We start from the raw sequence: 14,629 nt of genomic DNA on the forward strand, positions 1-14,629 counted from the left end.
GGATTCACAGATTCGTTGTCTCCTGCGGCATTGTCCTCTACTCTTGTTTCATTTTAGGCAGTCGTTGAAGTGCCAATGAGTTGGATGGATTTTTTTCTGGGCGTTGGAGAGAAAAGCTTTTCTTTGGGGATTGACTGGTTCACGCTGAATCGACGACGATGCATGAACAGAACGTGATGCCTTCGCGGAAAGGATTTCCTGCTTTGTCTGTTGATCCTGAGCGGCTATGATTTCTCTCTAACGACGGCTGAAGCCATTATATTTTCCTCCATTTTTTTCTGCCATGCTTATAGGTTTAGACGGTGTACCATCATCGAGTCACATGAATATAACGTGTGTCTTAGCTAATTAAACTCCAGCGAGTCAAGTCAAATGTAAAGTCCGAAAAGGCTGAAGTTTTAGTCATATGTTCAGTCACGGTCAACAATGAAAATTCACTTTGTCTCGCCGGTGACGGCTTCATGCAGTCGAATGTGAGCTAATTGTTCAGGTCCGCTGTTGCATTACCAAAGAACCGTTGGAAAGTTCTCCATGGGCAATTCTGATTCTAGCGTCCACCGTAAGTTTGATTTGTATTGTCGATAAGATCGCCTTATCGTTTCGTACGTGTAGCTTTGACCAGGGCTGTACTCGACGGAGACCTTGCTCGCCTTCAAAAATTAATGAGCAAAACCGAAAACTGGGCGAACGTGAAAGACAGGGTAATAAAAACACTTGCGTGTGGGTGAAGTGGCAAGCAAAAGTAGATTCTTTTTATACGAATTTCCTGTGCCTTTATCGAAATTACAAAATCGTGTGATTTAGAAAATAAAATACACGTGTCGCCTGTTAGACTTTGGACACCTCTACTAGTACGTACGTTGCGTGACTTGCGGAAAAATGTGTTCTGATTTGACTTATAGCAGCATTCAAAAAAGTATAATCTACCTTCAATCGGCAGAGGCTTTATGTTACATACACGTGAGTCATGTATGTTGCAGCTGAGAAGGTATGAACGAATGAAAGTTTACTTAGAAGCAAAGGTTTTTGGAAGTTTTAGCGTGTTTCCTGTACTTGCTATTTTTCTTATGTGTACGTGCGAGGAAGTATAGATAACGTGTTCATATTATGTTATGTTTAGTTTTGGCACTTTTGGTCATCAACCTTCAGCTTGCAACTTTTCCGACGAGAAGAACTGTTCGTCAATCGCCAGTTGCTCTATGGAGTGGCTTTTGGCATCAGAATGGTGAATGCATTTGCCAAATCGAAGTGCGTAACAAAAGTAAACGACTGCAGCAACAGCTCTGACGGGCAGGAATGCTTGCTTCTATATCCTTAATTAATTTAACGCGTTTCCGTGCAACAACGACAACTGCATCTTGTGGCCACAACAGCGCCCAGTGAATTAGCTCTGTGACGGAGATAACTAACGACAGTGACGATTATTCAGACGGTAGCTACAGCCAGTTTCGGTGCGACAACGAAAAATGTAGTCCTAAAAGCCATGCCGTTGCGACGGTGATATCTCTGGCGGGTGAAACCTGTCAAAGGGTTGAGAGTCGTTTCGTAGGGTTAGGGTCGTTAGGTTGGGTTGGGGCTGTTAGGTCGGGTTGGAAGTCGTTCGGTTAATTGGCTTGGAGTCTCTATAGTTGCGATCGACATTCCACAAGCTATATAGCGTGCGTTCGAGTTGCTTTCATATAGCATCTTATATACCATCTTTCTCTGTCTCTTCGGTTCCGTCTTGCCGTACTTTCTTGTTGCGTCTCCTCGCGTTGTCACTCGCAATGAAGCATGCAGGTACAACAGTGCATGGGGCGATTCCCTTCAGTGGGGTAGTGAACAATTGTTGGAACAGCATGTCTAACTTGGAACGCCTGTATCTCCGCTTCTAGTCTGCCTATTGTAATACGGTATTAGTTCAGGCCTTACTTGTAAAAATGGTGCCAACTGCGTCGCTGTACGTTGTTCCGTTTCTTGGCATTGAAGCTCCAAACATGACTAGTTACAGTACCGTTCTTGGAATAAACGAGTCATTTGGGGAACGCTATACTTTTGTGTTTTCCTACAAAGATCTATATATCATTCATAAGCTCAGCTTGTGCCTGATTGTATTGACGTTATGAACGTCCTTATACTACAGCCACTAAATTTAGATGCACCTGTCAACGTGAGAGTATAATTTGGTAATTGACTTAAAGACAATATCTCCACACTTCTAGTAAAAGCTGCGGTAGTTTTTATTTCATGTGGAGTCTCTGGCAGTGTCCCGAATCCTGACAACTTTCACAACTTAATTAATCTTTTGTAGGTCTTAACTTGCTCGCTATCTCTCTGCTAATGGGAACGATGCGACTTGTAGCCGGAGAACGAAGTCTATCTACATGCATTCGTCGCGGCGATTTTCAATGTCTGAATGAACAGTGCATTTCTCGACGTCGCCATTGTGACGGAAACTTTGACTGCGACGATGGCTCAGACGAAAATATCGGATGCAAACGAAGGATAAAACGTTCCCGCTGCCCTTCAGACCCATACCAGTGCGCAAATGGAGAGTGCATTCCATCAATGTACAAGTGCGACGGTGACAACGACTGTGGAGATTTATCAGACGAACAAAACTGTTCTAGCTACTGCCGCCAAGATCCGTCACGGTACTGGTGCAACAAGGACAACCGTTGTATTCATGAACGTTTACGCTGCAACGGTAGAAACGACTGTAATGATTTTTCAGATGAACAGAACTGCTCTACCTTCTGCCGCCAAAATCCGTCGTCGCGGTTTCTGTGCAAGGACAACGATCTGTGCATTTATCGCGTTTATCGCTGTGACGGTAACAACGACTGTGGCGATTCATCAGATGAGCAAAACTGTTCTAGCTACTGCCGTCAAGATCCATCAGTGTTTCAGTGCAAAAATCGCGCTGACTCTTGTATTCTTAAAATGTATCTCTGTGACGGTGACATCGACTGTGACGATGCATCTGATGAGCAAAACTGTTCTAGCTACTGCCGCCAAGATCTATCACGATTTTGGTGCAACAAGTACGGCTCTTGTATTCCTGAAATATATCGCTGTGACGGTGAAAACGACTGTGGCGATTTATCAGATGAACTATGTTGTAATGGGAGCAATAGCAGTCCGATTTGGCATTGCGACGACGGAAGTTGTATTCATCAACGGTACCGTTGCGACGGTGGTTACGACTGCCGGGACTATTCCGACGAGAACAACTGCGGTAATACAATTAATTAATAATGCACATTACTGTAGTTCGCGCTCCTTGTGATCAGATTAGCACAAAGCTTCTATGGCTGAATGGGCTCGCGGAAGCATGATTTAGCAAACGTAAAGTATGGTTCTAAAGTAGTCAAAGTTAGGATGTACTGTGCTCAGACTAACACAGATAGTAATGAAACTATATTTAGTACAATCTGAAAAACTGCGAGAGTATTATATAACCCTAAACCTTATAAATTGAAAATGGAAGATAATCTGCGGATTTTTCATTTTAGGAAATGCAAATATTGTAATTATTGCCGTTCCAACAACTCTCTGTGCAATGATGGCTATGATACTTACTCCTCCAATTGTAATTTTCTGCAAAAAACGTTTCGCCTGCGAATGCACCTGGCAACGTCATACAACCGAAGATCAAATGTCTGTCGCACAAAGTGCCGTTGAAATGCAAAGTTACGCGTCAAATGAACTTCAGGATTCTGACATCGCTGCGGAAATAGGCGACTTGAGCATTTGCCCTACACGTTTAAAAGTAGTGAAAGACATTGGAGAAGGTTGACTGCATGTGAATGTATGGTTCATTTGAGAGATGTTGTTGTGTAGGTAATTTTGGAAGAGTCTACAAATGTCTGTTGGACGGAAGTACTGTTGCCGCAAAATCAGCTAAATCAGGTCCTAGATTCATAGTATGAATACACACATGCAAGTATTGAACGATGTAGGACTAAATGCGCGCGACTTCGTTTTGGAAGCCCTTAGAATGAGACGCATAATTAGCATGCAGAGATTGTACCAGAGTAGTTCTTCGAGCTTCAGCCTTGCCAATAACACAAATCATAACTTGGTTCGACTTTACTGTGCCTTGTGCGTAACGCTCTCGATACTGGTATTGAGCCTTGCATACGTAAAAAGACACGCAGTATCGTCATTGAAAGAAACCCGCGCCAGCAAAGTATACTTACCCAAAAGCAAAGCAAAACCTCTTTGAGTTCTGTCGGACAAGGCAGTTCGTGTGAAAAACGCCCATTCTAAAGAAACTATGAGTAGGTAGCAATAAAGGCTCTAGTCCTACTTCGTCACGAAGAGCGGCAAGACCAGGTGATCGAGAGAGGATCATCTTGACGATATTGAGAGCATCACTCGAGATTTCTCTCACCAAAGTATGTTGCCGTATAATGGTTTCTACAACTGGCTGGAAGCACTGTATATGTATATCGACGTAAGCTCTCTCTCTATAACTCTCGCTAACTCTCTCGCTTCTTACACAGGAATCGGGGCTTATTGAGGAATTCATGAGCAGTGTGCCAATAGAATAATGACTGTGAGTGCAAGCGCAAAGTAACGCGCTCCTCCCCAACTGAGAAAGGTAAAATGTACTTTATAAACTTAGACCAACACTTAGAAATCAGAAAAACCTGGTTACGAGAATTCGGGTTGCAACCCTTTTCTAAAAGCAATTCCACCAAGTTGGACTGTCCTAAAGAACACGCTACAGGAAGCAAAGGATCGCAACCAATCTTGAAGAGAAGACAAAATACTGCAATTAAGAAACCTCTGAAACAGTACATAAAAACCTCGTCTGAAAGGTTGACGTCTCCCCCGGCATTAATCAGTAATTTAGCAAGTTCAAAATGACCGCCACTACACGCTGACGCCAAAGCAAAGCGCCTAATCTAAAGTTTGCAATGCATTTATTCAAAAATAAGTTGACAGAAAATTTACTTTGTTGGCTTGATTGACGTTGGCTCTCGAAGCAATCAGTAATCTTGCAATTTCTATGTTGCCTTTCTCACAGGCTGCTAACAGTGGAAATCTTCCGAACTACATTTATAACGTAGAAATAAAAGCTAGTAGTCTTGTCGAAGACGCAGAAACCTTATCTTCCTTATTAATATTCGCTCCGGAGTTGATAAGCATTCTACCAATTTCAAAATGGTTACTATGACATGCTTTCTCCAGCGCAAAGCGTCCATTCTAAATACAAAGTTTCAACCAGTGACATAAAGCAACATTGCGTGAAGTACCTCGTCTGCCTCGTTTACATTGACTCCAGTGTCTATAAGTTTTTTGACAAAATCAGCATTACCACTACTGCAGGCAAACCCAAAGTGTCTTTTCTATATAACGTTTCAAACGCATTTGTTAAGACAAACGCTAGCGCAAGCTCTAAAGACAGGATCCCTCAACATACCATTTCAATCTTTCGAATCGTAGACGACAGGATGCCTTTTAGGGATGCCATTTGCTGCTTAGTTTTTAGAGCTGTTCGAGACTAAGAAGTGGTGGAATATAAGCCGTAATAAAAGAACGCTAAGAATACCCTACATCCTTGTCGACCATTTCTTTGATACGAAAAAGTTTTTTCTAAAAATCAACAGCATACAGTACCAAAATCGTTTTCCAATATTATGCACTTACTTCTGCGCTACTTGGTTTGCATTGCACCTTCTCGGTCTCTAAACAGCTACGTTAGCCCACTTTGAGAACCTTGGAGGCCACTGCACCTTCTAAAGTACTTTTCAACTTTTTTCCGCGTAGTCCAGATTCAAGACATCCTTCAGCGATACCAAGAGAATAGTATGCTGACAGGAAACGGTTTCGAAACGTCTCTGCGTGACGCTTCGCCGTTTCATTGCAAAAATGCTCGATAGAAGAAAACGCCTTTGTCACCGGCATCAATAATGATGACTGTCTAAGGAGACGAGACACTTTCACTGGCTGAAGGATGCCGAACTGGATTTCAGCATATGGGTCAATTTGAATGAAGGTTATTAGACCCCGAGGATTGTGAAGATCAGAAACAAACTTAATCAAGTCTATACCACTAAGGGTAAGAAGAACTTCACAGCTGCCAGGAAGCTTTTCCATCCTTTTACAGCCCAGCAGGCTAGGAACTGTTCTAAGTAGACGCTCTTTCTGAAACAGAAAGCGCTCCTCGTCGATTGTAGGTAGAAAAATTCTTAGAACACATTGAAGTGGAATTCTGAGGGTGGGATCACCTTTTCCCACTTGATGTGTCAATAGCATGCTAAACGGCAGGCCATCAATAAACCGAAACTTAACGTCAACTCGCATCATCCCCTTCTTTGCGACATCGCAAATTACGCTCTCGACACCGTTGCGGTAGGGTTCGAAATCTTCTTTCAAGGCCTTGTCAATATGGACAAGGACCTCTTCAAGGGAAGATGAGACGGTGTCTATTGAAACTCCAGAATCTGGGCCACAGTTCTCCGAAGAAGATTCGCCCATTGAACTCCAACGAAGAACTTGATCACTATTCGATTTCTTCAGTTTAGTACTTCTCGACCATTTCGGATCGCTCATTTCGACTCTACAACTAGATATATCTCGATAACAATCCTGTAGTCGGCCGGAAGAGGGCGTAACCTGCCAAAAGTGATAAGCGCCTGCAAATGTCTTGCAAGTGAGGACAGGCGATGACGAAGAGGACGACGATAACGAAGACTTGGATCAGCAACTGGCTGAGAACTGCTGAGAACCGCCGAAAGACACGTTGACGACTCAGACGTTCGTCTAGAGGGTCGACGGCGAAAAGAGTTTTGCGACGCTGTGACCCGGACTAACGGCTGTCCCCGGATTCGCAGATTCGTTTTTTTCCTGCGAAATGGTGATGAGTTCATCCGAATTTTATCCGTGCGGCATGTTCTCTACTCTTGTTGTGTTTTAGGCAGTCGTTGAAGTGTCAATGGGTTGGATGGATTTTTTCTGGGCGCTGGAGAGGCTTCGACATCGCGGCTCGTTTTCTAAAGAGACAAAGCAAGCATAGAGAAAAGCTTTCTTTGCGGATTGACTATCATAACTGCTCATAGAGACTGGCTCAAGCTGAATCGACGACTACGATACATGGTATTAGGCCTACATACTGACACGAACAGCGTATGTAAATTGAGAGCAAACAAGGAGCATTTGCGCTATTAGTCGAAAGCCAGTTTTGGCTCATTTTTGCGACTGAGGATATTCTTCAATTATTATACGTGAAACAGAATTCCATCCGGAATGACGATCGGATGTTCCATAACTGGGGCAGTTTCCCACATGAACGGCTACTCTTATTAGTCCGGATGGAATGTTCTCACAAAGTCCTTCTATTTGGCGAGGTCGATGAACGTAAGATTTGATATCGACATACACGACGCCTTCAATTGCCATGGGTCCCGAACATTCCGCTCCATCAAAAGTGAAGTACCAACGTCCACAACAGTCACCATTAGAACAGTGTAGTCTCATATCGGCAGCGTACATTACTCTGAGAGCGGTAGACGAGTCATATTTTTTAAAAACGCATTCCTAATTTAAAGCAATTTAACGCGTATATTAAGATTATTGATAGACTACCTGTATAAGACCTGTGTCTTTTGCATCTTCTCTTCTCCAGACGTACTGCTTCCAGTTTATTGAATGAACGGTACCGTTTTCTCCTTGAGGTCCGGGATCACCCAAGTTTCCTTTTTGTCCGATTCCAATTGGTCCCCGTTCTCCCAAATTTCCCTTTGGACCCATCTTTCCCGTTGCTCCTTTGTCACCTTTAGCGCCCTTTGTTCCGTCGTTTCCTTTTTGTCCTTGCAAACCGTTTCTTCCTGGCAATCCGTTTTGCCCTGGAGTTCCCGGAATTCCTGGAATTCCAGAGCAGACACCGGCGGAGCCCTTATTTAATAAAGATGGGCTTACTTTATTAGTTAAGCTCAATGAGTCGTACACACTATCAACCTGATCTGTTTTGGGGGAATTTCCTTTGACAGAGTAGAGAGATAGTATCAGAGCAGCAAGAAAACAATGAAAACTTGTTTCCATTTTCATTTTGTAGCTTTGGCTATTGAAGCTGTTTGTTTCTACATTCATCCTTACCCGTTTATATAGATCGCACAGAAAACGGTTATGATGTCAACTCCGGGCCGGGAAACGGAGATTTGAATGCTGACGTCTTTACCGTCTTTTGTACTCTCTTACGACATCTGATTCGCCTTCTTAGGTGTAAACACAGACCATAAAAGGAAGAGTTCTATGCTTGTTTACCGATCTTCTCCGTTGTGCTGTGGAGGAGGATGCAAAAATCATCTAAATATAGCAGAGTACGTAATGAACGATGCAATCGACATTGATCTGTGAGGCGGTATAGAGAGCAGCAAATACACAAATATTTTATTTAACGTTTATTTATTTCTGTTTGAGCGGGCTCCAACAATTTTAATACAGGAACTGACAACAAGTCTACAGAAGCATATAACAATCTGGTTGCCCAAGGACTCTGTTTTAAATGATCCGGTAGAAGATTGTCAGCCATGCAAGAGCACAGACTACCTTTGCAGTCTTGCGAGGATATCGTTTGCATTTCGCAGTCGTCGTGCATACATCATTCAAGAATTCAGTTGTTGCCAAACGTGGGACAGTCAAACGTCCATTCCGTTTTGCGTTAAGGTACAGATACTGTACAATCATACAATGAGCTAAATCCGTGACGCCTTCAGCCAGGAGTTCCTGCTCCAACTGTTGATCCTGAGCGGCAGCTTAGGTTTAGCCGGGCTCCAGAGAATTGGTTAGTCTACCAATATCAACGAGTCACATGACAAAAACTTCGGCCTTTTCGGACGTCGCCAGAAGCTTCGTCCTTCAAACGACCGTCGATCTTCGTTTAACGTGTGATCAGTATTCTTTGTGCTTGTTTTCAGAAAATTGGGGCCTCTTTCGAGGAAATCGAATTTTCGAAGCCCCTATTGGCCTAATCTTTTAGACGTGTATGGAATGAGACTCTTAGTTGACTCGTCTCTTTGTCATCACGCTTTTCTCTGCCCAACGCTTATGCTTAGAATGAATAAGGAGACTTGTGATCGAAAGCGAGAAGACTCGCTAAGAAACGAGTAAGGACTGAAAGACGGACCGTGAAAACATACATACGTGCGCTAGCATGCAAATGCTACCGGGCGAAGCTCCGTTTCGGCTGTCCACTAGTCTACTCTGGCGTTGTGCTAGAAGTAAGAGAGATGCCAGATCTTTTACTCTAATCGGTTTCCCAATTTTGAACGGCGCCTTCCTCTGGATTTTTTGAAAAAATCTCATAAACGGTTTTGAACCGCTAAATTTCTGGAAGCCCTGAACAGACACCGAAAGAACTTTTTAATTAATTAAACGGCGTGTTGCAATCGCTCTTCCTGAAGATGATAGTCATGAACTGCCTTAAGCGGTATTTGTTCAGGCAAGTGAACGGAAGAGGTCTAAGATGAAAGAAGGAAGCTAGCGACGGCAATCGATCTGCCTGAGAACCTCGTTGATAAAATATTATCACGTCCTAGGCCCGTTTTGACCAGATTGTTGCTCAGGGAGCAGAATCGTTGTTGTTTAGGAATTGAATAAGCCGTTCAATGAGTCGCTCTGCATTTTCTTTGACGTCATTTTCGAAAAAGCCACGCATCGATGCATGCAGTAACAGCTAGACAGACGCTACGGACAGTTGAGCCCAGTCTGTTCCGTAACTGCCGCCACAGTTACCAACATGAACGGCTGCTCGTATCAATTCGGCTATAATTAATGTTCTTCCAAAACCCTTCTATTTGGTGAGATTGGCTTCGCTGGAACTGATACTGTTGCCGCCAATTGGTGGCGAGCACAGCAATCTTCCTCACGCAAGACTCTCCAAGTGGCGGCGTACGTTACTTTGAGAGCGGTAAACGAGTGTCTTCTTTTGAAAATACAATACTAATGCAATTCCATTTAATGTAGTGCTAGCGAGTTCTGGTAGGAGAAGGCACTTGTCTTTTCCACCAAACACTTATTCCAATTTATGGATTACGGCTTAGGTTCTCCTGTCTTTTTCGCAGCTCCTTTGCCACCTTTTAGGGCTCTGGAAGCCCAGCGCAGACACGTGAATAATTTTTTTATTGAGAAACGTTTTATTTTCTTTACGCTGAATGGGGGCCAGTGATTGCATACTTTGTGTTAATTAAGTCTTTCTTTTTTTTGGACAGCATTCAGTCAACCAGTATACCTGATTTTGTCAATTTTTTACGAGTTAAATTTGACTTGACTCACTGAAGCCTAACACGTTATATTCAGTCACGGTCAACAATGAATGAACATTCACTTCGTCTCGCCGTCTGACGGCTAGCGTGCGCAAAAAGAGGTTAATTGTCCAGGTCCGCCTGTTGCATCACCAAAGACCCGTTGGAAAGTTGTCTTGGTATGGGCAATTCTGATTCTAGCGTCCACGGTAGGTTTGATTTGTATTGTCGATAAGATCGCCTTATCGTTTCGTACGTGTAGCTTTGACCTGGGCTGTAGTCGACGGAGACCTCGCTCGCCTTCAAAAATTAATGAGCAAAGCCGAAAACTGGGCAGACGTGAAAGACAGGGTAATATAAACACTTGCGTGTGGGTGAAGTGGCAAGCAAAAGTAGATTCCTTTTGTACGAATTTCCTGGTACGGGAACTCGACCTAATAGTGACGCACGGGTGAAATTATAAGGGCGTACTTACAAATCGTATTGTCGCAGAATGGTGACGGACTTCTTCACTTTGCTGCTTGGAAAAATCGTGTTGAAGTAGCTGAATATCTAACGGCCAATGGAATAAACATTGAACTTCGAAACAACGTAAGTCTGTGTGAAATTGCTTGAGAAGAAATGTGATTTTCATTTAGGTGGGCGAGACACCTTTTCTAGTGGCTTGTGCATCTGGAAGTGCTGCTCTTGTCGATCTGTTGATATCTAAGAGATGCAATCGTTTGGCAGAGACCACAGTAAGACGAAATTGTGTGGGCTAAATGAACACGTGTATAATAGTTTTGCAGTTGGGAAGGGGAGCTTTGGCTTTGGCGGTCATTGACAGACAATTTGAAATGACGAAGAAGTTAGTTGAAATGGGATTTGATGTCAACAAACCATGCGATAAGGTACTTTGACGTCTTTAATGAATAAAGTAGTAAGGGGTGTTTACTATTTAGACTGGTTGGACTTCATTGCACTGGGCCGCTGCTAAAGGAAGTGCCCAAATCGTTACTTTTTTGATTGACAACGGAGCAAATCTCGAAGCTAAAACAAAGGTATGCTTGTTCACCCAATTGAAAAGAATTATTGTTGAAATGCATGTATTGTTTCTTTGCAAATTAATTTTTTAATTATTAGTTGGGAAGCACTCCAATTATGATTGCCGTTTTATATCATGACGAGATTGATTTGCTTCATTTACTGATTTCGAAGGGGTGCGACGTGCTCACAAAAGACGGGATAATCCACCACTAGGGGAATCTACAAAAAAAAGAGAGACATAGCTTCATTGAGATTAGGCTTAAGATCTTTCAGTTTGTACGCTTGAAGCGGTAAACGACAGTAGACTTTGCCTTTGGCTGATAGAGGAACTCAAATAGAATAACACAGCAAAACTTGTATTAACAAATTGAATTATTGCAGAGCGGAAACGGACTTCTTCACTGTGCTGCTGCGAACAATCGTCTTAAAGTAGCGGAACATTTAATAGCTAATGGAACAGACATTGAACTTCGAAACAACGTGAGACTGTGTGAACGTAATGGCTCTAAGAAATCTGATGGTCATTTAGGAGGGCGAGCCGCCTTTTCTTGTAGCTTGTAAATATGGAAGCGCTGCTCTGGTAGATCTGTTAATATCTAAAGGATGCAATCGTTTGGCAGAGACCACAGTGGGAAAAAATTCCATGTATTAATTTACGTGTAAAGCTTTTTTGCAGTCGGGAGAAGGCGCTCTGGCTTTGGCGATCATCACCGGACAATTTGAAATGACGCAGAAGTTAGTAAAATTGGGATTTGATGTAAACAAACCATGTGAAAAGGTACTGAGACGTCTTTGATGTTTGGAGTAATAATTTGGGTTTAGGCTGGTGGCTACACTTCATTGCTTTGGGCTGTTTTAGACGAAAGTATCCAAATCGTAAATTTCTTGATTGACAACGGAGCAAATCTGGAGTCTGAAACAAAGGTATGCCTTTTACCTCAATTGAAAATTTACTTTTATATGCTTTGTTGTTGCTTTGTAAATTAATCTTGTTTCTACTGATTAGTTGGGAAGGACTCCACTAATGATTGCCGTTATCCTTCATGACAACGTCGATTTAGTTGATTTGCTGATTTCAAAGGGTTGCGACGTTTGGAAAAAAGACAGGGTAATTTACCAGCAAGGAAATTTACTGGTATAATAACAAAGGAGTCGCAGCTTGCGAGCACAATTAGTAGAAAAGTAAATCTTTGTATGCTTATACAGTAAGCGACAGTAACTGGCAATTAGTGACGCACGGAGGGAAGATGAAGAACTTTTTTTATCAATTTGAATTGTTATAGGACGGATACGGACTTCTTCACTTTGCTGCTTGGAATAATCGTCTGAACGTAGCCGAACATTTAATAAATAATGGAATAAACATTGAACTTCAAACCAACGTGAGACAGTGAAATTATAATGTCTTAGAATAATGTGATATTTATTTAGTGGGGCAATACACCTTTTCTTTTGGCTTGTGCGAATGGAAACGGAACTCTGGTAGATCTGTTGATATCCAAAGGATGCAATCGTTTAGCAGAGTCCAAAGTAAGACCGAGATGGGGGGACTAAAAGTATTACGTGTAAAACTTTTTTTGCAGTCGGGAAGAGGAGCTCTGGCTTTGGCAATCATCTCCAGACAATTTGAAATGACAAAGAAACTAGTTGAAATGGGATTTGACGTCAACCAACCATGCGGAGAGGTATTCTACTTCTGTGTGAATGTTAAAACATGCAGTAAGGGGTGTTTAGGTAGGCTACACTTCATTGCATTGGGCTATTTCAGAAGAAAGTAACCAAATCATAAATTTCTTGATTGACAGCGGAGCAAATCTGGAGGCGGAAACAAAGGTGTGCCTTTTACCTCAATTGAAAATTTACTTTTATATGCTTTGTTGTTGCTTGTAAATTAATCTCGTTTCTAACTGATTAGTTGGGAAGCACTCCACTAATGATTGCCGTCATCTGGCATGACAACGTCGAATTAGTTGATTTGCTGATTTCAAAGGGTTGCGACGTTTGGAAAAAAGACAGGGTAATTTACCAGCAAGGAAATTTACTGGTATAATAACAAAGGAGTCGCAGCTTGCGAGCACAATTAGTAGAAAAGTAAATCTTTGTATGCTTATACAGTAAGCGACAGTAGACTTTGTAACTGGCAATTAGTGACGCATGGAGGGAAGATGAAGAACTTTTTTTTATCAATTCGAATTGTTATAGGACGGATACGGACTTCTTCACTTTGCTGCTTGGAATAATCGTCTGAACGTAGCCGAACATTTAATAAATAATGGAATAAACATTGAACTTCAAAACAACGTGAGAGTGTGAAATTAATGTCTTAGAATGATGTGATGTTCATTTAGCGGGGCAAGACACCTTTTCTTTTGGCTTGTGCGAATGGAAACGCAGCTCTGGTAGATCTGTTGATATCCAAAGGATGCAATCGTTTAGCAGAGTCCAAAGTAAGACCGAGATGGGGGGACTAAAAGTATTACGTGTAAAGCTCATTTTTTTGCAGTCGGGAAGAGGAGCTCTGGCTTTGGCAATCCTCGCCAGACAATTTGAAATGACAAAGAAACTAGTTGAAATGGGATTTGACGTCAACCAACCATGCGGAGAGGTATTCTACTTCTGTGTGAATGTTAAAACATGCAGTAAGAGGTGTTTAGGTAGGCTACACTTCATTGCATTGGGCTGTTTCAAAAGAAAGTAACCAAATCGTAAATTTCTTGATTGAGAAAGGAGCAAATCTCGAAGCTAAAACAAAGGTGTAATTATTCACTAATGGATCGACTATTGTTTCATTTGCAACGTTTATTTAAACTTTTAATGGTTAGACGGGAAGGACCCCAATTATGATCACCGTTTATAAAGGCAACGTCGATTTACTTGACCTGCTGATTTCAAAAGGATGTGACGTTCGGGCAAAGGACGAGGTAGTCAATGTCGTGTCAGGAAAAGGTTTATTGGGAAATGAAAATTGAATATTTGTAGTGTGGTCACGGACTATTAGTAGCCGCCGTTTGGGGAGAAAGAGTTGATATGTTCAAGACGATTCTTAGAATGGGATTTGATGTGAATGAAAAGTGCAGTGTAAGATGAAAAGAATTTTTTTACTACGTAGTACTTGTTATTTCTTAGAATGGCCGCACTTGTCTGCACTGGGCCGCAGCCGATGATTAAGCCAGCATTGCTGCATTACTATTAGAGCAAGGAGCAGATCTGGAATCTCGAAACAAGGTTGTGGTTTGACCGTTTTTGCAAAGGCAAAGAGAAGGCGTCTTGCTTGTACGTTGTTTTTCTAGTGGGAGAGAACACCCTTTCTTACGGCTGTCATTCGGGGCAGCAATAACGTAGCCAATTTGCTTTCTGCAAAAGGATGCAAC

General features: G+C 42.3%; 4 protein-coding genes and 1 long non-coding RNA gene across 5 annotated transcripts; 3 read left to right on the forward strand and 2 right to left on the reverse strand.

The window, feature by feature from the left end:
* The first annotated feature begins 13 nt into the window (after positions 1–13).
* LOC136190909 (uncharacterized) lies at positions 14–761 on the forward strand. The gene is made up of 3 exons (XR_010670667.1): positions 14–293; positions 345–559; positions 613–761. It is a non-coding gene; the product is annotated as an uncharacterized lncRNA (long non-coding RNA).
* A 3,161-nt stretch (positions 762–3,922) lies between these two features.
* Positions 3,923–6,768, reverse strand: LOC136190973 (uncharacterized). Its single transcript, XM_065979262.1, has 14 exons — positions 6,607–6,768; positions 5,724–6,550; positions 5,638–5,675; positions 5,545–5,583; positions 5,411–5,491; positions 5,244–5,336; positions 5,095–5,193; positions 4,942–5,040; positions 4,794–4,892; positions 4,635–4,736; positions 4,484–4,576; positions 4,292–4,420; positions 4,182–4,247; positions 3,923–4,114 (listed from the first exon to the last, which is right to left on the reverse strand). Exons 2-14 carry the CDS (start codon positions 6,541–6,543, stop codon positions 3,944–3,946), a joined length of 1,929 nt encoding a protein of 642 aa, XP_065835334.1. The 5' UTR covers positions 6,544–6,550; positions 6,607–6,768; the 3' UTR covers positions 3,923–3,943.
* Positions 6,769–7,155: 387 nt separating this feature from the next.
* Positions 7,156–8,079, reverse strand: LOC136191359 (collagen triple helix repeat-containing protein 1-like). Its single transcript, XM_065979683.1, has 2 exons — positions 7,576–8,079; positions 7,156–7,527 (listed from the first exon to the last, which is right to left on the reverse strand). The coding sequence occupies exons 1-2, from the start codon at positions 8,077–8,079 to the stop codon at positions 7,177–7,179; spliced, it is 855 nt and encodes a 284-aa protein (XP_065835755.1). The 3' UTR covers positions 7,156–7,176.
* Positions 8,080–10,379: 2,300 nt separating this feature from the next.
* LOC136191194 (uncharacterized) lies at positions 10,380–11,378 on the forward strand. The gene is made up of 6 exons (XM_065979502.1): positions 10,380–10,441; positions 10,495–10,583; positions 10,725–10,823; positions 10,871–10,969; positions 11,021–11,122; positions 11,174–11,378. The coding sequence occupies exons 1-6, from the start codon at positions 10,414–10,416 to the stop codon at positions 11,345–11,347; spliced, it is 591 nt and encodes a 196-aa protein (XP_065835574.1). The 5' UTR covers positions 10,380–10,413; the 3' UTR covers positions 11,348–11,378.
* A 255-nt stretch (positions 11,379–11,633) lies between these two features.
* Positions 11,634–14,629, forward strand: LOC136190978 (putative ankyrin repeat protein RF_0381). The gene is made up of 17 exons (XM_065979265.1): positions 11,634–11,738; positions 11,788–11,886; positions 11,935–12,036; positions 12,081–12,182; positions 12,265–12,366; positions 12,542–12,640; positions 12,690–12,788; positions 12,842–12,943; positions 12,993–13,091; positions 13,174–13,275; positions 13,461–13,559; positions 13,607–13,705; positions 13,762–13,863; positions 13,913–14,011; positions 14,081–14,179; positions 14,238–14,336; positions 14,385–14,629. The coding sequence occupies exons 3-17, from the start codon at positions 11,983–11,985 to the stop codon at positions 14,424–14,426; spliced, it is 1,398 nt and encodes a 465-aa protein (XP_065835337.1). The 5' UTR covers positions 11,634–11,738; positions 11,788–11,886; positions 11,935–11,982; the 3' UTR covers positions 14,427–14,629.

This window comes from Oscarella lobularis, chromosome 9 (assembly GCF_947507565.1).
Source record: "Oscarella lobularis chromosome 9, ooOscLobu1.1, whole genome shotgun sequence".
NCBI lineage: Eukaryota > Metazoa > Porifera > Homoscleromorpha > Homosclerophorida > Oscarellidae > Oscarella > Oscarella lobularis.

What these genes read in the sequence shown, in the direction of transcription:
- LOC136190973 (XM_065979262.1), bottom strand. Translation starts at nt 6,543, where the DNA reads ATGAGCGATCCGAAATGGTCGAGAAGTACTAAACTGAAGAAATCGAAT. An exon ending in CGATTCGAAAGATTGAAATG is followed by an intron (nt 5,337 to 5,410) that starts GTATGTTGAGGG and finishes AACGTTATATAG; the next exon opens with AAAAGACACTTTGGGTTTGC. An exon ending in ACGTCAACCTTTCAGACGAG is followed by an intron (nt 4,737 to 4,793) that starts GTTTTTATGTAC and finishes CTTCTCTTCAAG; the next exon opens with ATTGGTTGCGATCCTTTGCT.
- LOC136191359 (XM_065979683.1), bottom strand. Translation starts at nt 8,079, where the DNA reads ATGAATGTAGAAACAAACAGCTTCAATAGCCAAAGCTACAAAATGAAA. An exon ending in AAGACACAGGTCTTATACAG is followed by an intron (nt 7,528 to 7,575) that starts GTAGTCTATCAA and finishes GCTTTAAATTAG; the next exon opens with GAATGCGTTTTTAAAAAATA.
- LOC136191194 (XM_065979502.1), top strand. Translation starts at nt 10,414, where the DNA reads ATGGGCAATTCTGATTCTAGCGTCCACG. An exon ending in GGGCAGACGTGAAAGACAGG is followed by an intron (nt 10,584 to 10,724) that starts GTAATATAAACA and finishes GTATTGTCGCAG; the next exon opens with AATGGTGACGGACTTCTTCA. An exon ending in ATCGTTTGGCAGAGACCACA is followed by an intron (nt 10,970 to 11,020) that starts GTAAGACGAAAT and finishes ATAGTTTTGCAG; the next exon opens with TTGGGAAGGGGAGCTTTGGC.
- LOC136190978 (XM_065979265.1), top strand. Translation starts at nt 11,983, where the DNA reads ATGACGCAGAAGTTAGTAAAATTGGGATTTGATGTAAACAAACCATGT. An exon ending in ACGTTTGGAAAAAAGACAGG is followed by an intron (nt 12,367 to 12,541) that starts GTAATTTACCAG and finishes GAATTGTTATAG; the next exon opens with GACGGATACGGACTTCTTCA. An exon ending in TCAACCAACCATGCGGAGAG is followed by an intron (nt 13,864 to 13,912) that starts GTATTCTACTTC and finishes AGAGGTGTTTAG; the next exon opens with GTAGGCTACACTTCATTGCA.